Source organism: Mauremys mutica, chromosome 5 (genome assembly GCF_020497125.1).
Source record: "Mauremys mutica isolate MM-2020 ecotype Southern chromosome 5, ASM2049712v1, whole genome shotgun sequence".
NCBI classification, from domain to species: Eukaryota; Metazoa; Chordata; order Testudines; family Geoemydidae; genus Mauremys; species Mauremys mutica.
The window spans coordinates 113707879-113734851 of record NC_059076.1 but is presented as its reverse complement, the minus strand read 5'-3'; the positions used below and the strand labels follow the sequence as shown (position 1 = coordinate 113734851).

General features: G+C 41.2%; 1 protein-coding gene across 4 annotated transcripts in view; it reads right to left on the bottom strand.

Annotated features, from left to right (window-relative positions):
* Positions 1-26973, bottom strand: part of TAPT1 (transmembrane anterior posterior transformation 1) — a 117420-nt gene that overhangs the window by 77738 nt on the left and 12709 nt on the right. For all 4 annotated transcript variants that reach the window (XM_045018845.1, XM_045018846.1, XM_045018847.1 and 1 more), the window contains exons 2-3: positions 20197-20327; positions 6374-6492 (exon numbers count right to left, since the gene is read on the bottom strand). In XM_045018845.1, coding sequence (XP_044874780.1) covers positions 6374-6492; positions 20197-20327 — 250 coding nt within the window. The remainder of the gene's footprint in view (positions 1-6373; positions 6493-20196; positions 20328-26973) is intronic.

The window sequence follows — 26973 nt, the reverse complement described above, 5'->3', positions numbered from 1 at the left end:
AACTAGTCCTTAGCACAAAAAACACCCTCCCCCCCCAAAAAAAATCAAAAAAATCAACCCAACAAACAGCTGGGGACTAAATCTGTATGTAATGGAAACACCAATTTACTTTTTTAAAAAGGTCTGACAATATGACAAAGAAACAAGATCCATAGAGGAAAAGTATGTTTGGTTTTTCTAGACGGTTCTCTCTGCTATAGTTCTTTCTTTGAAGTAAATCAGTAACATTTGTTTATTTCCTACTGAAAGGACTGAAATCCAACAAGGGTAATGGGGAATTTTATAGTTATAGCCCCTACAACTAGGCCTAGAAGGGAGCTAAATTTATTATAATTGGACACAGTTCTACTTATTCCTTTTAGGAAGAAATGAGCAGAGCAACAATATACCCTGTATGCCAAGTGTATTTAAAAGATAAATCTGTTGATTTCCACATAACAGAACAAGTTTGAACATTTTAGGGAAACACTCCAAGGATTTAATACTTAGATACTGACATTTCTTCTTATATAAGAAAATTTATAATCTAGTTCAGTATTTTCTAGAATGCTGCTTTTAAAAAAAAAGTCTGAGATTACAGAAAAAGCTCACTTTCAGGAAAGAACAAAGATGTAATTTAATCTAGTTTTTATTCATTCTATGGCTTAATTATACAATTAGTTTTACTGGATAGTATCCTCTTTAGTCCTAATATCCAAGAAGCTGTCTTGGATAATGTGCAATTTTAAGACTTCATCCTATGACTCTTTGTACTAATATTACTATGAACAAAGATCTTGCTATCATTTCTTAATGGGCCTTTAGCTATGCTAGGCTGAAAATAAATGATCAATATCCTTATAAAATTCTACAAGCAAAAGATTAAGATACTTAAGAAATCTGTTGTCTAAACTAATCATATCTGGTTCAACCGTCAAGGAAACATCTAGTACTTTTCTCAGAGGTACAGTTCAAGAATTTAGTCTTGAGAAGTATCTTAAGAGATTTATTCCAACACATTTCCAGAATTGGTGTTTCAGCATAGCATGATTGAGTGGTTGAAGACTATCTTGGTTAGTATCCTGAATTTAGTTAATACACCTCTACTTTGATATAACGCGACCCAATATAACATGAATTCAGATATAACGCGGTAAAGCAGCGCTCCGGAAGTGCAGGGCTGCACACTCTGGTGGATCAAGCAAATTCGATATAACATGGTTTCACCTATAAACACAGTAGATTTTTTGGCTCCCGAGGACAGCATTATATCGAGTTAGAGGGGTAGTAAGAATAGCAAAAAAAAAAAAATGATTTATTGAATTTAGAAGAATTTTTTCCTTCCTTGGAGGAACACATACTGGAATTATTTAAGAGTTTCATAAGATTGCCTTATTAATTCTACTTAACTTCCTAAACTGTTTGTCAAATCTTTAGACACACCCACTCTATGTTTGGAACACAGACTTAAGGAAATTAGGCCTGCCAAACTACCAAAATACACACTATCACTCACTCCCAAGGGAAACAGCACCAAAGTCCTGCCAGTTTTGCTGTGCAAAATTGACAGGCAGTTTACACTTAGTGACAGACTCTTGAATTGCTCCAGCTACTAATGTACTGTAGATAAGCTGTATCCTCAGTCATTTTGAGCATCTGTGAAGATATAGCTATCTATGTTAACATTAATGTTGCTCTAACAAATATAATGAACTGGAATTTGCACAACAGATTTAAATCTAGACCAAAGAAAGTGACCTAGAATGACTTAGTGGTCAAATTGTTGAAGAGCTTATGTTCTCTAACCTGTAAAGTGGGTATGTCAAAACTTGACAATACGCAAGTAGAATAGCGACAGGAAATTTATCCTAGATCAGGGAATCTCCTTGTTCAATGTTTCAGCTAATTTGTTTCATGGGGATATTAAAATATACATAAAAGAAACCTATGTGCAGTTCCCTCTTTGCATTTAAGCACCATGCATGTCACCATGAATACAGATTAGCCCAACATAAAAGAAAAAGCTTTAAATCCTTCCAAGAAAAAGGAAGGGAAATACAATCCCTTTCTATTTTATAAAGAACAGTAAAGTTACAAGGAAATAGAATAAATGAAGAGCAAAAGGAGAAGGGAGACAGAACGCTAATCAACTTCTCTAATGAAATCTTGAGAAAAAAAGTCCAAGTGAAGGGAGGAGCACTTTTATTTACTATACAGAATGGAATGCGATGTTACAGGTTACAGCTACAAGGAAGACCTAGTCAAATCTTTCCAACCAAAGAGGAGAACACCTACTTGAACTGTGTGAGGAAGAGAAAGTTAATCAGCCATTTGCATTGTCAATAACTTCAGTAATTATAGATATGCTTTACCTACTGACATGGTATTTAGCTATATATAAGTGTATATTGATAATTTTGGGAATCAAAGCCCAAGTTTTATTTTTTGCTATACCAAATCAAATCAGTGGTTATTAAACAACAAAAGTAAAATGGAGAACTCAGAATGCCTAGGAACAGCATCATCATGTCATGCTAAACAAAATTACAGTGTATTGTAAACATGAATTAAGTGTGAACATTATATAAAATCATCACATTTAAAACATCCAGGAATTAGACAATGTATGATAATCTACTCTAATGAAGAGTCTACCTACCTAAATGTATTTGGAAAGGTGTGTTCCGAGTGAAGTTGTTTTGAAAAGTGATTGAACAAAACTGAACTTACTCACTGAAAAGATCTGCTCCTTAGGTGTAATGAAACCATAGCTGTTGATATTAGCAACAAAAAAAGTTTTTACTACTACTTACTTCTTTTAGCCCTGTATAGCCAAAATAGTAGAATAAGTTGGATTCTGGCTCAAACATTAAAAAAGAAAGTTAAATTAGTGGACCAAATTGTTAAATTACTGGCTCTTGGCTACACCTGTAAAACCTGACTGAAGACACTGGGGTTGCCAACGTGCATCTAAAAACCAGTGTTTAGTCTATAGATATTTATTACAGATTATTATGCACAGCAGAAGAGACTTGTTTTCCTGATCCCAGGCTAGCTCTACAAGGTTGGCATCAAGGAAAACATTTTACTTGTAAACTGTGTAAAAAGAAAGGAAGTAACCAAAACAATAAATCCCTACAATGCCATTTTTAAATTACAGTTTTAGAGATAATCACATTTTAATATTTTGGTGATTACATTTCCTCTTGTAAGAATCTGTATGGATGTTGTTTAATTGGTGAAAAAGAAACAAGTTAAACTTGATAAACTGTAGTACTGTGCTATACTACAGATGTACATGGTAAGAAAATCTTAGTTTTGCGTTATGAAAAACTCCCAGATTAATCTCATGAAACAACAAGATAAGATACATCAAAGGCTGCCATCTAGTGTCCACTTTTAATAGTTTTAAACATATCCCAAATTTGCGCACACAAATTTCACAACACAAAACAGAAGACACTTTAAAAGCTATGGTGGTCTTTGTCACGTAATCACACTAGTCTTCCCTCTGTTAAAATGGTATGTTCTAAAATAAAACATTTCAAACCCACAAAACATTGTCTACAGAATATAAATGCAAGCTGCCTTTTTATTATTAGGTCAACACAGTGCTTATGAAGTGCAGACTGCAGCCACACAATATTCTATTAATTCAAATAAATATTACAGCATAGGCACCAGTACTCCAATCTCTCAAGTTTACTACACTCAAGGGTTTGCATAAAGTCTAAATGGAGATACCCTCTTTTCAGGATTAAAGTTAGTTTAATCTATGCATCCATTCAGGGTTTGCAGCAGGGAGGGAAATGGGGGACAACTGTACCAGGGCCCTGAGATCAGGGGCCACACCAAAAGGGCAATAACTTCTGTGTAAACAAAGTGAAAAAGGAGAGAAAGGGGCCCCAGTGAGCATGATGTACTAAGGCTCCATGTTTCTCTGGACAGGCCTGCATCCATTCACTCTTTGTTCTCTCAGCCAGACAGGCAAAAAAAACCCAACAACAACAAAACTAACGCTATCAGCTGGTAATAACTTTTACGCATTAACAATCAGAACTATTGATCTAGGAGTGAAAGTCTCTATACTCATTACCAATCCCCCAAATCAGTGAGGTTCCTTAAATAATTTTAGTAAGGCAGTGGCGCTCCACCCTTCCAGACTACTGTACCACTTTCAGGAGTATGATTTGTCTTCTATACCCCCAAGTTACACCTCACTTAAAAACTACTTGCTTACAAAAAAATCAGACAAAAATACAAAAGTATCACAGCACAATATTACTGAAAAATTGTTTACTTTCTCATTTTTACTATATAATCATAAAATAAATTAAATGGAATATAAATATTGTACTTACATTTTGGTGTAAAGTATATATAGAGCAGTATAAACAAGTGTCTGAATGAAATTTTAGTTTGTAATGACTTGGCTAGTAGTTTTTATGTAGCCTGTTGTAAAACTAGACCAGGGGTCGGCAACCTTTCAGAACTGGTGTGCCGAGTCTTCATTTATTCACTTTAATTTAAGGTTTTGTGTGCCACTAATACATTTTAACATTTTTTAGAAGGTCTCTCTGTGGTCTATATATTATATAACTAAACTATTGTTGTATGTAAAGTAAACAAGGTTTTCAAAATGTTTAAGAAGTTCATTTAAAATTAAATTAAAATGCTGATCTTACGCCGTTCCATTCACCTAGGCCGGCAGCCGGCTGAGCAGGGCCTGGGGCCAGGACCCCAGACTGGCAGTGGGCTGAGCGGCTCTGCCCGCTGCTGGCCTGGGGTTCTGTCCGCCGGCTCCTGCGAGCCAGGGTCCCGGCTGCCAGCCCCGCTCAGCCTGCTGCTGTCTGGGGTCCCAGCCCTGCCCACACAGAGTGAGTACCTTCTCCCTAGTTTTAGCCCATTCTCTTCCTCTCTCTCTGCACTGAGCTGAGGGTTGGGGTGTAGGGTCTGGCCAGGAGTTAGAATGAGGGAGGTGGCTCGGGATTGGGGCAGGAGGTTTGCGTGTGGAGCAGTTACCTGGGCAGCTCCAATTTGGTGTGAGGGGTGCAGGTGGGGATGTGGGGGGTGCAAGAGTCAGGGCATGGGGTGTGGAGGGACTGGGTATGTGTGTGGGGTGCAGGAGTCAGGGCAGGGGGATGCGGGTGAGTGACGGGGGTACAGGAGTCAGGGCATGGAGAGTGGGGGAGCTGGGTATGTGTGGGGGGTGCCAGAGTAAGGACTGGGGTCGTGGGGGTGTGTGTAGGAGTCAGGGCAGGGGCCTGGGGGGGGTGGGGGTTCAGGAGTCAGGGCAGGGGGCTGGGAGCATCCCCATGACTCCAGCCCACACCCCAGCCCCCTGCCCTGAGTGGCTCATGGCAGGGTGCTGGAGGGGATATGCCCTGATTCCACGCTCCTTCCCCAAGGCCTCGTCCCCGTCTCTTCTCTGGAGCAGCGAGCATGCTGCAGCTGCGGTTCCGGTTCCGCTTCTCCCCGTCCCCTCCAGGGCCAGCAGCTGTTCGGCCACAGGAGGAGGGAACCCAGCACGCTGGGGGAAGAGGCAGGGGAGGAGAGAGCTTGGCTGCCGGTGGAGGCTGCCCTGCAGCAGCAGCCGGCAGGACCAAGCTTCTGCCCCCTGTCCCCACAGGAGAGAGCGGTGGGCGGGGGCAGAGAAGAGCAGGCTGGTCCGGGCAGGATTTTTAGTGGCACGCTGCTGCCTGCCGGGGTCCCAGTCGCTGGCCCCGCCCCGCCCAGCCCACTGCCTGGGGGTTCGGCAGCGGCTGAGCGGGGCCAGCGGCCGGGACCCTGGCAGGCTGTAGTGTGCCATTAAAAATCGGCATGTGTGCCATAGGTTGCTGACCCCTGAACTAGACAATTCTCTAGATGAGTTGATGTACCCCCCTTGGAAGGCCTCTACATAGCCCCAGGGGTATGCGCACCCCTGGTTGTTGAAGTAAGGTACCCACTCCACCCAGAATTGACTTCCTTATTGAAATAAAATCATGCTTTTTTCATAGGCAAAAGGGTTACCTTTGATTTCACAGCAAAGTGTTTATTTCAACACAAAGCCACAATGTATCAATGTGCCCATCAACAAGAACTGAATTAAAAGGGCTATTTAATTCAACCCTTGGGAAAAAAAATGTCTGCACAATGTTATAGGCAACATGTGGGGCAAACAAAGGGGTGAATTAGTGATGAGTGTTAAGACTAATTTGTCTTTTTTTTTTTTCTGTTTTGGTAGGTTTAAATGAGACCTTCTGTTCACAACACTGAAATCCATTACAATATGAGTCTAAGCCAAAAGGGCCATAAAATTAACTAGGCCAATAACAAAAAGTTAACCACGTAGCTGAAATATTATTTAAAGACAGTAATATTTTATTTTTTTAAAAACAAAACAAAAGCTTACCGTAAGCCATAGCAAGGCAGAGTGATGAACTGGAACAATGCCAGAAAAACTCGCAAAGGAAGCAGGGTGAACACATAGAGAAAAGCATCCAGGCACAAAAAGATTCCAAAAAACATCAACTAGATTATAAAAACAAAACAAAAAGACAAACATGTCATTCCTTTTACACAACTGTCTATATTGTAATAATTTCACATATAGGACCTTAGTCAACAAAAATATAAAATAGTAAAACCCAGTTATGCACAATACTTCCATTTATTTAGACAACTGAACTGTAGGAAGCAACATGCGGTAAACATGGAAATCTATTCAGCAAGTATTCTGTTCCATGAGGTCCAAATGGCAGAAGCTTTGCAGGCTTCCGCAGCTCACTAGTCTCAATGTTTATTCAACAGGTGAACTGCCCGTGGATGAAGCTGCAGATCACCAGCTCTCACTTCCACTAAGGTTACACAATTCAAGTTGATGTTTTTAGTTTTAAAATATAAAAGTAGCCATCCTTGGCAGATATTCTTTTTAACGTGTTTGTCTTTTACAAATAATTATTTCCCATCATTATGAAATATATGGATAAAAATTCAGTTTTTAAAATATTGTTCTCCCATATCAGGCCAGGGCCAATGTTAATTTTCTTTGAGGGGTATCACCCCCTTTTCTTGTCCAATCTTATAGGAGAGAACTTATTTAGGAAGATAATCTTTTAAATTAAAGGTAACAAAACCTTTAAACTGGGTGCAAGTTAGCACACAAGATACTTAAGGCTGGAAGACAGCTTTTCCTCCCCCAGCCAAGTTCACAGGTACTCTGTGGTAACTAAGTGGATGTAGATTCTGTAAGTAAGGCAGCCTGGAAATCCTGAGACAAACTCAGGTAAATTTAAAAAAAATGGATCTTACTGACTTAAAGATGAAAATGATTAATCCAATTGGTAAAGTGTCTCATTGTTGGGTATTAATTTCAATTATGTGCAGGTTTTTGAACAGTCAATGAACATCTATTGTAGAAACTGTCAGGGAGAAAGCTAAATGTTTTGTCAGCGGGGTAGGAAATTGTTAAGCGTTTGGGGTGAAATAAGCACACTAGGTAAAATTTTGCAAAAGGATGAAACCCCATCTCCATTTTTACAGGTGCAATTAGTGCCTGAAAAAAGTAAACCCATATTTTACATCAGTTTAACATTAAATGGCTTCTGCCACTTTTGAGTTGAAAAGATCAAATCACATACACTTTCATTTCAAACTGTAACCACTTACTTGATTTAAGTACAGAGCAATAGTAAAAATATCTGATGTTTGTAACGTAACTTGGTATGGACAATTCTCATGCGAACCCTAATGCCTTCGTTGAAAGTGGAAAAATATTTGGTTTTGATTTACCAAAGTTACAACCATTTCAAAACTATGTGCTGAGAATCCACAATAGCAAGTGTCATCAAGTCTGTATATATACACACAGAGATTCACTGCTCATGACCATCTAGTTTAGTGCACTCTTTCCCAGACTTGCCCACTTTCAGTATTTCACAACTTCAAGGCTACTAAAGCTATACACACTGCTTGCTTTGCAGCTCTTCATAAGAATTAAATACTAAGACAAGTTTGAAGAACTGTGCTGGGGAGAAATGTCTTTGATTTTGGTGGATACACCTTAAAGCAGACGTTCTCCTGTCAGTAATCTACAGGTATCTTTCCAGCTGCTTTTATGTACTCCTTTCTGGTGACAAAATGTTCACTAAACTGAATCCTGAAAAAGGCTAAACGCACCTCATAGGCCTGCGATTGTGGGGCAAGTCACAGTTTGAAAAGGAAAAGCTCATTCCTGCCTATTCTTTCTATAAAGCGATTGTTCAAAGTGTAACAAATTTAATTTATATGTTGTGCCTTTCTAACTGGAGACTGAATAAATTAAAATTCAGGCAGGAAGACAACCAGTCAGAAATTCATTTTCTCCCTTCTCAGTAAGTTTCACCCCTTCTCAGTCCCCCTGTGTAGCTTCCAAAGCTGAAATTCCTACTTCTTTAAACTGAACCCTCAATCATAAGCTCTGGAATCTGCACTAACACATGGGCTACGTCTACAATTGGAACTGGGGGGCGGGGGGAAGGAGAGAGAGAATTCCCAGCTCGAGCCGACATACTGACACTAGTTCTCAAAGCCAGAGTGCTAAAAACCATAGCGTCGCCACAACTAGTGGCACAGGCTAGCCACTCATGGTATGTCTACATTGCAATTAAAAACACGCAGCTGACCTGTGGCAGCTGACTTGGACTCATGGGGCTTGGGCTAAACAGCTGTTTAACTGCTGTGCAGACATTCGGGCTTGGGCTGGGACTCAGGCTCTAGGACCCTGCAACATGGCAGGGTTCAAGAGCTCGGGCTGTAACAATTAAACAGCCCCTTAGCCTGAGCTCTCCGTCTGAGTCAGCTGGCATGGGCCAGCTGCAGATGTCTAATTCCAGTGTAGGCATACCCTATGAGTACAAACACACCAAGATGCAGTGTGTATATACCTGGGGTGGTTAGCCGTACTCTGCACTTGCTATAACCATCACACTACTATTTTTAGTGCACCCACTCAATGCAGCTACTGCGAGTAGGTCTAATCAAGTTGGGAATCATACCCCCAACTCCAAGCTTAGACATAGCCACTATCATAGGTAACCTGCCAGTTAGTCAGCCTCTACTATATATGACCTGATCCACCCTGCTGGCACAAACCAAGAGGCGAAATAGACCTCTTCTGTCCTTCACAGGGTGAATAAAAAAATCAATGATTTTTTTTTATTTAAATTGGATTTTTTTTTGATACAATGCTTTTTGAGGAAAAAACCTATCTAAAGATAGTTTTAATTAAGATATCTTTGAGCTATAATGTATCTCATCATAGAATAGGGATTATAAATTATAATTCTATAGTATGAGACAATATATTCATGTAATGTTTAAGAAAAGTTTTGTAAATGAGTTCCAATAGTTCATGGAAACAACCCAGGAAACTACAGATCAGTTAGTTTAACTTCTGTGCCAGGGAAGATAATGGAGCAAGTAATTAAGAAAATCTGCAAACACTTGGAAGGTGGTAAGGTGATAGGGAATAGCCAGCAAGGATTTGTAAAGAACAAATCATGTCAAACCAATCTGATAGCTTTCTTTGATAGGATAACGAGTCTTGTGGATAAGGGAGAAGCGGTGGATGTGGTATACCTAGACTTTAGTAAGGCATTTGATACGGTCTCGCATGATATTCTTATCAATAAACTAGGCAAATACAATTTAGATGGGGCTACTATAAGGTGGGTGCATAGCTGGCTGGATAACCATACTCAGAGAGTAGTTATTAATAGTTCCCAATCCTGCTGGAAAGGTATAACAAGTAGGGTTCCGCAGGGGTCTGTTTTGGGACCGGCTCTGTTCAATATCTTCATCAACGACTTAGATATTGGCACAGAAAGTACACTTATTAAGTTTGCAGATGATACCAAACTGGGATGGATTGCAACTGCTTTGGAGGACAGGGTCATAATTCAAAATGATCTGGACAAATTGGAGAAATGGTCTGAGGTAAACAGGATGAAGTTTAACAAAGACAAATGCAAAGTGCTCCACTTAGGAAGGAAAAATCAGTTTCACAAATACAAAATGGGAAGAGACTGTTTAGGAAGGAGTACGGCAGAAAGGGATCTAGAGGTTATAGTGGACACCAAGCTAAATATGAGTCAACAGTGTGATGCTGTTGCAAAAAAAGCTAACGTGATTCTGGGATGCATTAACAGGTGTGTTGTGAGCAAGACACAAGAAGTCATTCTTCTGCTCTACTCTGCACTGGTTAGGCCTCAATTGGAGTATTGTGTCCAGTTCTGGGCACCGCATTTCAAGAAAGATGTGAGAAATTGGAGAGGGTCCAGAGAAGAGCAACAAGAATGATTAAAGGTCTTGAGAACATGACCTATGAAGGAAGGCTGAAAGAATTGGGTTTGTTTAGTTTGGAAAAGAGAAGACAGAGGGGACATGATAGCAGTTTTCAGGTATCTAAAAGGGTGTCATAGATCATAGAATATCAGGGTTGGAAGGGACCTCAGGAGGTCATCTAGTCCAACCCCCTGCTCAAAGCAGGGCCAATCCCAACTAAATCATCCCAGCCAGGGCTCTGTCAAGCCTGACCTTAAGATATTTTGCCCTCTGTAGTGAAATCTGCGTGTGTCTGTGTGCACACATGCACATATATTAGGGCGGGGGAGACAAGAGTAAGACCAGCAGAAGCTCAGGTTTGAACACAAACCCTCTCCAGGTCATAAGGAGGAGGGAGAAAACTTGTTCACCTTAGCCTCTAAGGATAGAACAAGAAGCAATGAGCTGAAACTGCAGCAAAGGAGGTTTAGATTGGACATTAGGAAAAAGTTCCTAACTGTCAGGGTGGTTAAACACTGGAATAAATTGCCTAGGGAGGTTGTGGAATCTCCATCTCTGGAGATATTTAAGAGTAGGTTAGATAAATGTCTATCAGGGATGGTCTAGACAGTATTTGGTCCTGTCATGAGGGCAGGGGACTGAACTCAATGACTCTCAAGGTCCCTTCTAGTCCTAGAATCTATGAATTAGAGACTCAATCTTATGGGGTTCCACAAGCTTCTGTATAGATTATTTAGGTTAATCTTTCTATCTACCCAATGGGACTCAGTGCTCAGTCTAGGAGATACCATCAGAGATGCTTAGTTTTGCAGTTCTCAAACTGTGGATTTGTCCCCCCAGAGGTAACATGCTTGTTAACAGAAAAAATGTATTTAAATAAATAATATATAGAAGTGAGAAATAACCGACCTCAATCCTACTGTCCCTCTGCAAATTTGTGTACACAGAGTCAATCCCTTACCCTCCTCTCTAAAAGTGCAAAGTTTCAAAAAGTTCAATAAATAGAAGATTGTTGCGGACGGAATAGATCTGGACAAGGAGAAGTAGTCTGGAGATAAATGTGAAAAAGGAGAGATAGGCAGTAGAAACAAAAATGAAACTGTTTGAGCAGCATATTCCAGAAGTCTTGAGGTCTTTCTTAGTATAGCCTTCATTGATTTGAGATCTACCATACCATTCTCTCACTAGAAGGGAAAACCTATAACGGCAGAAGGCCAAAAAAGAGACCCAGTGTGGGAATATTTTAATGAAGTTCCTCTACCTGTGGGTAAGACAGGCATGCGTGCAAAATGCAAACAGGGCAACAAAGAAATGCAAGGCCTGGTTGCCCAAATGAAACAACATCATGAGAAGAACAGGAGTACTTGTAGCACCTTAGAGGCTAACAAATGTATTTGAGCATAAGCTTTCATGGGTTACAGCCCCACTTCATCAGATGCGTTTCTCAGGAGGAAGCTGCGTTGAAGATGATGAAAGGAACATGTCTGAACATGCAGGATCTTCAGGTTGGTAAACTTTTTTATTTCATACTTCTTTCTTAAGGACTGCCTGTCTTCTTTCTGGACTATTCTTGAATTCTCATGTTTGAGCAATGTTGTTACTCTATGGTACTATGTCTTATGTTGTTACTCTATGGTACTATCATTTTAGATGCAGTTGTGATAAAAATAAATAGCTGAAATAGGCAGGTTTTCTTTTTACAATTTCACCTTTAAAGTAGTACTGTCAGTGAATCCAATGAGTAATACTAAATGAGCAGTATGGTAATAATAATTAAATAACTGCCTTGACTTATTTTGTTTAGGAGAATCCATCCTCAACATACAGGATTCTGAAGACTATCCACCTTCAAGATCACCCTAATTTTCTATAGTTTCTGAGTTATCTGCCAAGGATAGTATTTCAGTCACATCATGTTTATCACATAGCCACATTGTATCACCTGTAGCAAAAAGAAAAAAAAATCTCCATCATCCAGAAACAACCATAGATAAGTTTGTGATAAGAATCAGCAGATTACAAAAAGCGGTAATTGATGAAAAAATTGCCGAGTTTGCTTATGCAACAAACTCTCCTTTCCGTATTATTGAGAACCCATACTTCATTAACATGGTTCAGTCATTAAGACCAGGATACAGACCACCCAACAGAGCAGATGTTGCAGGCAAATTCCTGGATAAAGTCTATGAAAGAGAAATTGAGCAGTGTGCAAAAGGTCTAGAGGGTGAAATTGTTAACCTGAGTCTTGATGGGTGGAGCAATGTCCACAATGATTCTGTTGTATGTGCTTGTGTGACAACAGAAGGGGGAATGTCTTCCTTACAGAAACAATTGATACATCAGGAAATGCACACACAGCAGAATACTTACAAGTAGCAGCAGTAAAAGCTATAACAAACCGTGAAAAAGAATTCAAACGTCTAGTATGCAGCTTGGTCACAGACAATGCTGCAAATGTATCCAAGATGAGAATAATTTATTTAGAAGAGAGTCCCAAGCTAATAATATATGGCTGCAGTGCTCATTTGATGCACCTCCTAGCCAAAGACTTCAGTGTTCCAGAAATAAAGGCTAATGATGTTGAAATTGCAAAATACTTCTCTAACACCCATTTTGCAGTAGGTGCTATGAAAAAAGTGGAAGGAACCAAGCTAACTCTCCCACAAGATGTGTGATGGAACTCAGTAGTGGACTGTTTTGAGCACTATATCAAGAACTTGCCTAATCTGATGACAGTTTGTGAACAAAATCGTGAAAAGATAGATGGCACTGTCACAGCCACAGTTGTCAACATTGGTTTTAAGAGAAATGTTGAACACATGCTGAGTACCCTGTAGCCTATTTCTGTAACCTTGAACAAAATGCAGGGAAACAGCTGCTTTATTGCTGACACTGTTGAAATTTGGAAGGAACTGAGTGAGATCTTAAAACGAGAAATATGCAATGACAAAGTTAAATTACAAGCATTAAAAAAATGAATGGGACAAGCACTATCTCCAGCTCATTTTCTTGAAAATATTCTCAATACTCGGTACCAGGGTCAAGCCTTGACTGCTAAAGAAGAGGAGATGGCTATGACATGGACATCCAGCAATCATCCCTCCATAATACCAACTATAATAAACTTCAGAGCTAAGAGTGAACCATTCAAGAAATATATGTTTGCTGATGTTTTAAAGAAAGTCACCAGTGAACTGGTGGAAGTCACTTAAGCACTTGGATTCAGAGACTGCTGAAGTGATAGTCTCACTTTTAACAGCAGTAGCTTCTTTTGCTGGTGCAGAAAGAATATTTTCTTCCTTTGGACTAACTTATTCCAAATTGAGAAATCGTTTGGGACCTGAAAAGGCTGGAAAGCTTCTTTTTCTTTTCCAGATTATGAACAAACAGGAAAATGAAGGTGAAGACCATTGAGTTAGCTGCAGAAGCCAATATTTTAATTTTCTCGTGTTGACCTGGCTGACAAAGTCGATTTAATTTTTGGTTTGTTTTTTTAAAAATTCATTTAACTATTTTAGTTAAAAACAATTAAAAACAAACCTGATTTTAAAAAACTTGAATGTTTAACTAAATTCAAAAATTCATATGCTTGTTTTGTTAAAATATTATATGTTTGCTGTTGAAGAAAAAATCCAGAATACATAATGTTGTTGTTTTAGTTAAATATAACAACAATTTAAATGCCTGTCTGATGACGTTCTCCTCCTAATACAGCATGGCAAGAAAATCCTCCAAATATGAATGATTAACCTGTTGAATTGGAGATAGCTCACCTCCCAATGACTTCATAAATATATGCTTCAATTATCTTTGGTAAATGAAATAACCAAACAATCATTCATTTGCTAATATAGCTATAAAACTAATCTGAAAAGATTTTTAAAAAATCACTTTAAAAAATGTATTTTGTGTACCTTCTAAAAATGAAACCTACATCTCTGAGTTGCAAAGAATATGTATTAAGGTTATAACAACCAACAAGAATGCACTTTTATGTAGAAATCCATGATTAAATCAAGTCTTCCTGACTAGTGATTTAAATCAAATCCACCCTGCTAAATTTTCCACACACCTGCCTCCCTCCATAAAGGTATATATTTTTTAAATTAGTTTTAGTTGTTAGTGCACATTATGAATTTTCTTCAAGACTTTCAAAAGTTAACTATTTGCTAAAATAAAATTTAAAAAGAAAATATAGGGGGAAATGGCAAGCATGAATGGTTTACAGCAAATCCTGAATACATATTATTGGTCCGAGAGCATTCCGATATTTAGTTTCCCTCTCAATGATGAAAGAGAGGGGAAGAGAACTGTCCCTTCCACCTCACCCCTTTAAGAATAAGGGGGGACATGGTCAGGTAATTCACAAAAATCCACTCTCTCCCTTCCCCTAAATTTAAGTTGGTCATTTGTCTCTCCAGGTTTTTGTGTCATCTACTTCCTGTGGACTAGCACATGTTCATTCCTATGTTAATGAACAAGGTGTTCGTGTAAAGATGCCAGTAGGAGCAGAACAAACCCAGTCATGATTGTGTGATCCTTTGCAGATTTATTGCTGACTATTTCAGCACCATTGTAAAAGAGCAGAAACAGCTGGTAAGAACACAAGGAGAAAAGGGATTTCTCACCCCTCCTCTGCTCATGGAACCAGGACTTTGAAGGCACATGACTGCACGGGCCACTCAAGGCATAACCCATTAATGAGAGAAAGGCTCTCCCAATTCCTTCTAACTTCTTTTCCTGCAACCCTCTTTCTCCCTCTCTCTTACCGACGGACAAGTTAGAATTGTAGTCACTGTTAAACAAGGAAAGTTCAGGAGATAAAGTTCTAGGTAATGAAGTGTCATAAAGGAGTTCAGAAGAGCAGGCAGTTTCTCAAGGAGAATATAAAGAAGGCACAACTGCAAACTATTCTGATGTGAAGGAAAGATAAGAATAATAAGAGGCCAATATGGCTCCATAAGTAGCTCTTTAATGACCTGAAAATCAAAAAGGACTCCTACAAATAGCGGAAACATGGACAAATTGCTCAAGAGTACAAAAAATTAGCACAAGAACGTAGGGACAAAATCAGAAAGGCTAAGGTACAAAATGAGTTACACCCAGCAAGAGACATTAAAGGCAATAACAAAACATTTTTAATACACTAAAAGCAAGAGAAAGACGAAGTAAAGTATGGGTCCTTTACTAAGCCAAGAAGAAGAGCTAACAACTGATTACATCAAGCAAGTTGAGATGTTTAGTGCCTGTTTTACTTCAGTCTCCACTAAAAAAAGTCAATGGGACCAGATACTCAACGCAGTTAATATAAACAACAAGGGAGAAGGAACAAAAGCCAAAACAGGGAAAGAACAGGTTAAAGAATATTTAGATAAGTTAGATGTATTCACGTTGGCATGGCCTGATGAAATTCATCCCAGGGTACTTAAGGAACTAGCTGAAGCGATCTCAAAACTTATCAATTATCTTCAAGAATTCCTGGAGGATGGGTAAAGTTCCAGAGGACTGGAGATGGGCAAACATAGTACCTATCTTTAAAAAGAGGAACAAAGAAGAACAAGGGAATTATAGGCCAGTCAGCCTAACACTGATACCTGGAAAGATACTGGACCAAATTATTAAACAATAAATTTGTAAGCACCTAGAGGATAATAGGGTTATACAGAATAGCCAGAATGGATTTGTCATGTCAAGAACAAATTGTGCCAAACCAACCTTATTTCCTTCTTTGACAGAGTTAATGATCTATTCTAGCAGATGGGGGAGGGGAGGAGTGGTAGACTTGAGTAAGGCTTTGGACACAGGCCCACATGACATTATCATGAGCAAACTAGGGAAACGTGGTCTAGTTGAAATTACTATAAGATGGATGCACGTCTGGTTGAAAGACCATACTCAAAGAGTAGTAATCAATGGTTTGCTGTCAAACTGGGGAGGCATATCTAGTGGAGTCTCACCAGGGTCAGTCTTGGGTCTGATGCCAGTCAATATTTTTATTAATGACTTGAATAATGGAGTGGAGAGTATGCTTATAATATTTGCTGATGACACCAAGCTCTGGGATTGCAAGGACTTTGGAGGACAGCATTACAATTCAAAATAACCTTGACAAATTAGAGAATTGGTCTGAATTCAACAAGATAAAATGTAATGGAGAACATTCTACACTTTGGAAGGAAAAAGCAAAAGCATAACTACAAAATGGGGAATAACTGGCTAGGTGGGAGTTCTGCTGAAAAAGATCTGGGGGATAAAGTGGTTCACAAATTGAAGAGGAATCAACAGTGTGATGCAATTGCGAAAAAAGGTTAATATTCTGCGGTGTTGTAACCCAGGAACCTTTTGGCACCTACTGGTAGAGAGTGCAGGGGGCATATGGAATGTTTCAGGGATTCTGTGGGTTTTATATATGCATAATAATTCACTAAAGGGTGGCATGTGAGGTTTCTACCATAAGCCAATAGCCTAACGTAGCTATGAATAGTATTTAAGAAGTTATATATCTATATCAAAAATTATGTTCTTACGGCAGGAAACCAGGAGGTGACATGTCTCGGACAAGGTCCTTTCTTCAGGGGGCTTCTCTTCCTGTTTGATCATTATGTGTTCCAACATATGACTATTTGCATACTGAAACAGATGCTTATCAAGGATACAGCTACACTGTTTCTTTCAGCTGTGTGTCGAGAACGTATACAGGGACCTCCTCCTCCCCTGCTCCCCCCACCCACTAGCATGAGTATAAATAGCAGCATATAGGACAAGGCACAACTTACGTGAGAAAAGACACTGAAGGGTGAGAGTATATACCCGAGTACATACCCTACATGGCTCTTTATTTGCCCAAGCCATGCCTTCCTGCCCACCCTGCTATTTTTAGCAGCGCAATGTTCTGCTGCCTCCCTGCTGCTGGAGCCTTTCCTGCCACAGGGAAAGACTGGCAGAGACAAAAGGCTCCATGGCTACACTTACCCTACAGGCTATCACCAGTGATAGCGTAGACACAGCCTAAGAGATTGCAAAATCTACACAAAAGGAGTACATGTGAAAAAATAACCAGCAGGGGGGGTGTCCTACTTATCAATGATAATGGATTGTTTGGTTATATCTAGGTCTTTCACTAAGGAGGTAAACTGACAGCATGACTTGTCTCATGAGTAGAAGATCACAGCCAAGCCTGGCTGTAAAATGCTGGATGAGCATTGCTCTGTAAGACATGAAAATATCTAATTAAGTCTAGGTTCTAGAATACATGTTATAATTTTATGTTATACATAATCATTTGTTTCCAATACTCCTACTGGCTACCACTCTCTATATTTTGCTAAATAAGCTTTTACTACAAATCTATCTAAGAAAAGTGTGTTAAATGAAACAGTAATCTGAGGTGTAATTGGTAAGATGGGGTGTAGTGTTCTTTGCAAACAACGAATCTGTGACCACAAGTGTCCAGTGGAACAGGGGCTGGACACTCCAGAGATGCTCAGAGAGGGCTTGGGGATTGGAGTGTGCCTACTGCAGTGGTCCCCAAACGTTTCACATCACACATCCCTTTATCTCAGTCGGGAGCTGGGACGTGGCTCTGGGGGTGGGGGAAGGAGAATAAGCGGACAGAAGTAAGGCGGCTGAGGTCTGATCTGAGGCTGGGAGAGGGACCCGGAACAGAGCCAAGGCTGGGGTCAGGGCTGGAGCCAGGGCCAGGCCACTTTTGAGGACTGAGGCTGGGGCCGTAGCTGGGTATGGAACTGCGGCCGGGCGCCAGGGGGCAAAACTGGAGCCACAGCTGTGGGCGGGAGCAGAGCTGTGGCTGGGAGCTGGGGCCATGGCTGCACTGGAGCAGAGTGGGGCTGGATGGTGCTCCCTCCACAACCCCCATGAAGGCTAGCCCAGGCCCTGCCAGACCCCCACAAACATTCCTCCCACTGGCCTACTGCTGACAAGAAGAGGGGCAGCAGGGCCTGTGTAGGCCTAGTATTGAGTGCTTGTGTTGTCCACAGAGTTAGGGAGTTGACCACCGGCAGGCAACCCCCTCCCTAGGCTTCAAAGACAAAGCTACAACTTCAAAGCACCACCTACAAAGCTATTTTCAGAGGGCTAGCACAAGCCCTACCAGAAGCAAGTCTGTTGTCACAGACTGTGTAGATATACTCAGTGCTTTCTCTTTTTTCCTGGTCAACTTTAATCCCTCCTCACCCCTCAGCTCTCTCTGGCTATTGGAAGGGATCAACAGTATTCTCTCCCCCAGGCACTTTCCTAATGTGAGTTGTTTATGTCTTCACTGTTCACTCTTGGCTGTATGAATAATATCTGACAATGTCTCTAAATGTAATTATGCTCATGTGCAATTCAAGCCTATGACCTAACTTAAAAATGAAACGGAGCTACATACTGTTCCAGCATCACAAGAATCCCAGGAGAGAAAAGCCAGCTGCTAAGAGACATCACAGTTTAACTTAGACTCGGAGAGAAATATATAGCTTTCTTCTCCATATACGATACAGCTTTGCTTAAGGCAAATGAGTGATCAAAGAAATATAGTGGGTAATGGGGAGATCAGTATTAAAAGGTGCTGATGTCATTAGTCCAAAAACATCACCTTACTAAGTAGCTAAAAAAGGAAACAGTAAGGGAATAAAGGAGACTGGCATGGTTAAACAGGCAGTTTACACGCTTATGCTCATACTTTTGCATGTTTGGGTTTCTTTTAAGTTTAACCTTAGCACAGTATTTCTATGCTTTTTAAGGTTGTTGCTAACCACTATTCTAAGAACTTTTACCCTTAAGTTACTGATATGTAATCTGAATTTTAGTTTAATCTTCTAGATGATCTGCAAAGAACTTTCGAAAAACTGGAATTCTGCCCTTTTTTTATGATATATACAAGATTTTTAAAAATTATGTCAAGTTTGGTATGCCCCGTTTTTTCTAGAGGACATCCAGGTGATCTCAGGAATATTTATTGTGAACTCCAACAATTTAGATGAAGAGATTTAAGTGCTGAATCTTTAACAAAAGTTCATTTAAATATTTGTCAGTCACTGGTAATAAATAGGGGTCAACAGAAATATGAAAACAGAATTTTGAACAGTTGAACAAAAAAAGAATTCCCTTCAACTGTTCAATTTTCATTCTTGTGATGTCATTATTTCATTCTAGCAGATCCTGGGAGATGCACAAGAAGAAAAAGAATGGCCCTCAATCTCTTCCACTACTCCTCTCTACCTATAAGAGGCGCTCAGGAGCAAACAGTCATAAGGAAGTGGAGAAAGCAGGAACCCAGAAAAGCTTCCTTTTTCCTACACTCTGGGCAGGAGATTTGGAGAGTAAACAACCTCTTCCCTTAGCTGTAACTTCCCTTAGCTGTCATCTGCTTCCCAACCTGGTGTCTGGGGCTGCCTGCAAGCCATAGTTACCTCAGTAGGTTCTGATCTTGCTATTTAAAACATTATAAACTAAAATTTGATCTCATGCAACAGTTACTAATTAAATGACTTCGGTGAATAAAATTTTTTTTGGCTACAGAGTGACAAAACAATTTGAAGATTTTCTGAACACACCATTATGTCAGTTCAGGAATCCTTTTCCCTAATTTATTTTAAATTTGGCCAAAACAAAAAAAAATATTTTCCTAGGCCCCAGACTATCAATTGTGAAGATCAGACTTTTTTTTGGGGGGGGGAGGGGGGGGAAGGGGACACCACCCACGGATTACAAGTTGGAATCAGAGGGAGGAGGAGCAGCAGCAAGCTTGATCTCAAAATAAACAATTTAACTACCACCTCAATTGGGGTTTATAAACAAAGCTCTTAATTTAAAAATATGTTTTGAAGAATTAAATTACTCTAAATACCTTAGCATGACAGCCATGGTTTGAATGTGTAAAGCAAAATAAACATGTTAAGAATACTTCACCTTTTCCAATTCTCTTGGTATTCGCATACATGTGTATACTCTCTCTCGCCTTTCTGTGTATTTTGCTTCATTATGTTCAAGGAAGTAACCTCTTGTTAGTTCAGCACTGATGAACCTCAGCAGTGAAAGGTCTGCACAGAGGAAAACATATAAAAACAAGTAAAACCCGTACAGAAAACATATCAAACATTAACTTAACTTTAAAAATGACAAGCCCAACTGTGCTTCCTTTTTCAAGCCCCCCGCAAATATTTCTTGACCTGTAAAGCCTCCTACAACCTTTAACTCTGGCCAGGTCTATACGAGGAGCTGTCAGTATATTCCAACAAAGCACTCCTAGTGTGGATACAGTTTATTCAGGCAACTCTGTTTTTATCTGTATGGCTTATTTTAGCCCCCGAGTAAAATAAGCTATACTTGCAAAAGTGCAGTTTTGCTGGTATAACTGCATCTACACTAGGTACTTTTGCTGGCACAGCTAGGTAGGTGAGAGATCACACCTCATCACACCCTTGACAGGCAATGCTAGCAAAAGCTTGTAATGTAGACCTGGCCTTAGTCTAAGAAATTTCTAAAACAAGTGTAGTGTTATTGAAAGCTTTCAAATATTTAATATTTTCCTTCTCAGAGACACTGACAGTGTGTTCTTCATGCTTTATTAAAATCTTGGCTGATGCTCATATTAAAATGTTCATAAATACATGACCAACTAATTCAACGCACAAAAATTATCACCACAAAGCAGACATACTTGGGACCATTTGAAGAAACCTAGACCTCTAAATGGCACATGGATCTGATGGCAACTATAAGAGCAGTTTTTGTTTTTTAAAAATGTGGTACAAACATTCACAGTAACTTCTGTTTTGATGGCATGGAGTAGTACTCAACACTTTTTGGAAGCATTTCCTCTTCTGATTATGTGAATTCAGAGATTCCAAGGCCAGATGGGACCATTGTGATCATCTACCCAGACTTCCTGAATAACACAGACTATAGACTTAGGCTGGTCCACATTACAAAGTTAGGCTGACCTAAGTTGCCTTGCATCGACCTATTTGTGCACATCTATGCTCCAATTTGTCTTTGGCCAACATTAGTGCCCTATTGCAGCAACGCACTACAATCACTTCCCTGAATGACACAGAGACAACTGAAATTGACGCAGTGCGAGTGTATACACTGCATGACCTGTGTCAACTCTAACAGTCCTCCAGCAGTTGTTCCACAATGCCCCATTCCCTGCAGCAGTGACCAGTCTAGTCACAATTTTATACTCCACTGCCAAGGTTACAGAGACCGGAAGCCACCATCCCCTTTAAAATTCCCTGCATGTTTTTGAAGTGACTTCCCAATTGCCCACATTGGCAAGCACACCTACCAGCTTGCCCTCGTTGTGTGCAACGGCCCAAACAACCATGCCAGCATGAGCTAGAAGTGCTCCTAATACTTCCTGTCTATTCCAGGCAGATCTCCTGGGCCTGCGGGGACAAGAGACTGTGCAACAACAGCTAAGGCCTAGCCATACAAACACAGACATCTAAGATCATATTGCACGAGGGATGCAGCAAGGGGTGTGACAGGGACCAGCAGCACTGCCAAATTAAAGTGAAGGGACTTTGCCAGGGAGCACAACAATAGATCTGGTACTACACCGCAGACCAGCAGCTTCTACAAGGAACTGTATGTCGTATTTGGCAGAGACCCTACCAGCACCAAAAAGACCATTGTGGATACCTCAGAGGAGCTTGAGACTGAGACCACTGCCATGAACAATGAGGAGGTGGAGGAGGAAGATGCAGCAGAGCACTCGAGCCATGCCATGAGCCAGGCCCTGTTTGAGACTCTGCAACAGTATAGCCAGTCCCATCAGGTGAGCATGCATTTTTCCTTACAAAGTTTAAATTTAAAGTTGTTGCTCATTATCAAGAGAAAGGTATAGATTTTTCATTGTTTTATTTATACAAGAAGATGCAGAGATACCAAAGCAGAGGTAGAGTTGGCATGTTTTTCATTTCCCTGTTGGATTGCAGGGGGTGGGGGGCTGGAGATGAGAAGGAAGCCTGCACAGGACTCCGATTATGTGTCTAGGTCCTTTTTAGTCTCCTGAGAGATCTTGGTGAAAGTTTCATGGAGGTACTCTACAATCCTCTCCTGAAGTTTTCTAAGGATGGTTGCTTTATTTCCTCTACCACAGTAGGATGCTTTCCCATGCCGCTCTATGATGAGTTAGGCTGTCACCATTGCAGTAAAAAGGCTAGCGGCATATGGGCCCAACCGGCTTCAGGACACCAGCAGCAGCTGTGTTCTCTGTGTCATTGTGACCCTCAGGAGTGAGATATCAGCTAAAATCACCACTACCTATGGAAAACAGTGCTAATATTCAGTGCCATTACCCCATGCTCGCGTGCATGGAACAGGGACTGAAATTTTACAGCTTCATGCCACAGAAAATTCTCCCACCATGGCTGGGGCTGGAGAGCGGTGCTGTACTGAGGTGGCCCAAAGCTGAAACATCAATAAGCATTTCCTATCTGAAGTATTTATGGGACTAAGGAAAGGGAGTTTTGAAACTAATCTTTCCCTTTTCTTTCTGACTCTAAATCCAATGGTACATCTATCTGTTTTTATCAGCAGCTTCTGGTGTGGCAGCCTTAAGGGTGCCCTCTCCATGCCTGCCGAACACCTGACTCTGATGAGGAGAGAGAAGAGGACTAGAGAGGATATGGTCTGTGGGATCCTGCAAGCCAGTGCTGCATCGGACAACGAACAAAAGGCTCGGAGGCCCAATATGACTGACAGCATGGAGAAAGACAGAGAGGACAGGTGAAAGGCTCAGAGTTCCAGAAGGAAATGCAACAGGAAATAATGTGCCTTCTCAAGCAACAAACCCAATGCTGTAGACCCTGGTTGACCTATAGGTCCCAAAATCCCAGACTTTCCGCCCATTGCAAATCTTTGAGATCTCCATGGTTACTGCTCCCTCTACCCTGCAACATACTAAGTACATCGTATCACAGGTCACATCCTTACCCTACCACGCCATGCCAGGGACAGCAAGGAAAACCACAGCTCTACCTACCCTGACATGAAAAAAAAAAACAGTACAGTTTTTGTACTTGTAGCCAAACATAAAATCCTAATTTTAAAGTTTCACTCTGTTAATTTAAATAAAATAAAATTTTGCATACTGTTTTTCCAACTCAAAGTTCTGTTTTTGGAGAATGAAGTTGTCTTTATTAGTTCACAATTAATATTTCAGAATGCACAACAGTACCCAAAGCAAAGAGCACTTGTAAATGCACAACAAGCACCACATAATTCTTGGTTCAGGAAAATACCCACTCATGTTTATAAATGTAAAGCAAGCACTACGCGATTTTTAGCAGCACTCAAATCTCCAGACCCAGAAAACACTACTGGGGATAACCATTAGAATGCTCTTTCAAAGTCTCCCCCACCTGTATAGCTCCACACTGAGCTCCTGTAATGACCCTTACATCTGGCTGTTCAAATTCAACAAGCCGTGCTATCTCTCCCCTCAACTTGGCAACAGCTTTTCTCCCTTTGCCTCACAAATATTACGCAGGCAAGTGCGCGGATATGAAAGATTTTGAGTTGCTCTATTCTGTTTCCTAAGCACAGCACTGAAAACACAGACTTGCCACCATTAACTGAAAAATAAGACAAGAACTAAAATAAAATTAACTAGGTTGGTAAGTAACAGGGTGGCAACAGCAGACCTTAGCATTAGGATGCATAAATTAACAATTGGAGACAGATTATGAAGAATGAGGTAATTGTTTAGTTTAATAGTTTTGGTAAATTGGGGTGAGTAAAATGTTGGCACACAACCAAGAAGAGTGAAATAGCAGTTTTTGGGTTCGCCTATGGTTAGCATGTTGGCAGGCAGCAAATGAGACTTGGGCCAAGTAAAGGTAACTCCAACACTGCAGGGAGAGGTCAGTCAGGCATACTCCTCCAAAACTAGGTGAGGGTCACCAGACCATAAATGTAAACAGACCATAATCCTAAGACTTATTATGTAACAGCTTTGATTGACAGTTAGATTTAGCAGTTGTGATTGGACTACAAGTACAGACCAATCAGAAAGGGTCTACATTTGATTGGAGTGAAAGAATAACCAATCAGAACAGGCCAAAATATGAATATAAGGCAGACAGTCAGCAGGCAAAAGTGTGGGGTCATCAGTCAGTAGAATGGTCTGGAGCAGCATGAAGCAGCAGCAGCAATGCTGGGACAGAGCAGAAGGACCCTGACAGAGCAGAGGAAGAGACGCCAACAGAGAATAAGCATACTAGCTATAGTGTAAATGTAGAATAAAAATAGGATTAATAAGTAGGTGTGTGTATGTTTGAGTTAATAAAGGTGTGTTTGTGTTATGAATGTTAAACTTTATACATATAGAACAATGTAAGGGCTTGTCTACACTACCGCTTAAGTTGACGTAACTTACGTTGCTCAGGGTGTGAAAAACTCACTCCCTGGAGTGATGTAAGTTACACCGACTGAAAAAGCTGTCCAGACTGCGCTATGTCAGCAGGAGATGCACTCCCACCGACATAGCTTTTGCCTCTCATTGAGGGGGAGTAATTATGCCGACGAGAGAGTGCTCTCCCGTCAGCACAGTGCATCTATACCAGGCACTACAGCAGTGTCCTGTATTTGCAACATTTATGAGAATAGTGAATAGCCTTGCAGGCTTTATGCATCTGTCAGAGATGGGAGACATCAAAAAAAGTCCCATGCAAGTGTGCGGGACTTTTTAAAAAATGGTGAGAAAATTATGGGACATGGACGGGGATAGTTGCATGCTGGGAACTTGACTTGTGGCTCCCAGAAATACCTGGGTAAGTCATTTCTATTTCAAAACACATTGTAAACATTTCCCAAAAAGGGAGCAAGCCAGATTGTGGCACGTAGCACACTGGGATACCTTCCTGTGGTGTACCACACTTCACATTAATACAAGCACTCCTGGTGAGTATGCACAGTGCTGGCCCATCGAGCCAAGCATGCATGTGACTGTGCAATACATAAACTTCAGTGGCTGTGCACCAAGGTAACTTGCGTTGACCAAAATTTGTAGTGTAGACACAGGCAAGGCATTAAACGCAGCACTTCCTTTACAAGCATTATTCCAGTATTTCCCAAATTTTTCATTCTGAGCATCAGGAAAATGAAACCAATTGCAGCCCATCCCTGTCTCTGCAACCCTGCCATGTGTGCATACAGCCTACACATCTTAATTTATACATCTTCCACGTTCTTGCTCTATTTTACTAAATGAAAGCGTAGATCACGATACTTCTCCTTTCTTATATGCTTTGAAGAGAGGCGAAAGAGTTTAAAATGTTGACATTTAAGGTATCGCCATTGGCACCTGAATTAGTACCCACTGAAATGAAAGGGGTAATTCACACACCAGAGCTATTGTTTCTGGCTCTCTACAAATTCAGGGCAGGTCTACACTTAAAACACTGCACCAGTGCAGCTGTGCCACTGTAGCGCTTCAGTGAAGATGCTACTATCTCTAAAATCTTCTGTCGGTGTAATTAATCTCTCTCAGATAGAGGCAGTAGCTATTTTGATGGGAGAAGCCCTTCCATCTATGTAACGCTATCTATACCAGGGAGTTAGGTCAGTATAACTGCATCACTCAGGGATGTGGATTTTTCACCCCTGAGTGGCACAGTTATACAGATGTAAGTTTATAATGTAAATGTGGCTTCGAGTATTCGGGTATTAGTTAGAAGCTTCATATTCTGAAGGTTTTCTTTGCAAAAACAACAACAGCTATACTTTTTTTCTTTTTTAAAAGCTGACACTTTGGTGAAGAATACAGAAGTCCTTCTATGCCCGCCACTGGTATGTCCTTCACACTGGCCAAGTGAGGCTTGGTATATGCTTAAAATTTAGGTCGAGCCAGCTACAGTGTGAAAAATCCACACTCCTGAGAGCTGTAGTTATTCCGACCTATTCCCTGGTGTAGACACAGCTAGGTCAATGGAAGGATATTTCCACTGACCCAGCTACTCTCGCTCCGGGAGATGGTGTTCCTACACTGACAGAAAAACCCCTTCCACTGGTGTAGGCCAGGGGTCTCAAACTCAAATGACCATGAGGGCCACATGAGGACTAGTGCATTGAACCGAGGGCTTCATCACTGACACCCCCCCTCGCTGCCTCTGGCCCCGCCCCCACTCCACCTCTTTCGACCCCTTCCCTGCCCCAATCCAACCCCTTTCCTGAAGTCCCCACCCCAACGCTGCTCCCAGGGGGTGCAGGAGGGGTGTGAGATGCAGCAAGGGGCTCAGGACAGGGAGTTGGGGTGCAGAAGGGGTGTGGGATGCAGCAGAGGGCTCAGGGCAGGGAGTTGGATGTGGGATGTGGCAGGGGGCTCAGGGCAGGGAGTTGGATGTGGCAGGGGGCTCAGGGCAGGGAGTTGGGGTGCAGGAGGGGTGTGGGATGTGGCAGGGGCTCAGGGCAGGGAGCTGGGGTGCAGGCTCCAGCCCGGCACCGCTTACCTAGAGCGGCTCCGGGGTGGCAGCGGTGCACACCGGGGCCAGGGCAGGCTCCCTGCCTGCCTGCCCTGGCCCCGTGCTGCTCCATTCCAGGAAGCAGCTGGAACTGTGTCCCTGCAGCCCCTGGGGGAGGGGGAGGGGCTCAGGGTTCTGTGCAAGTGCTGCTCTTGCCGCTCCGCTAGGTACCTCCCACGAAGCTCCCATTGGCCGCGGTTCCCTGTACCCGGCCAAT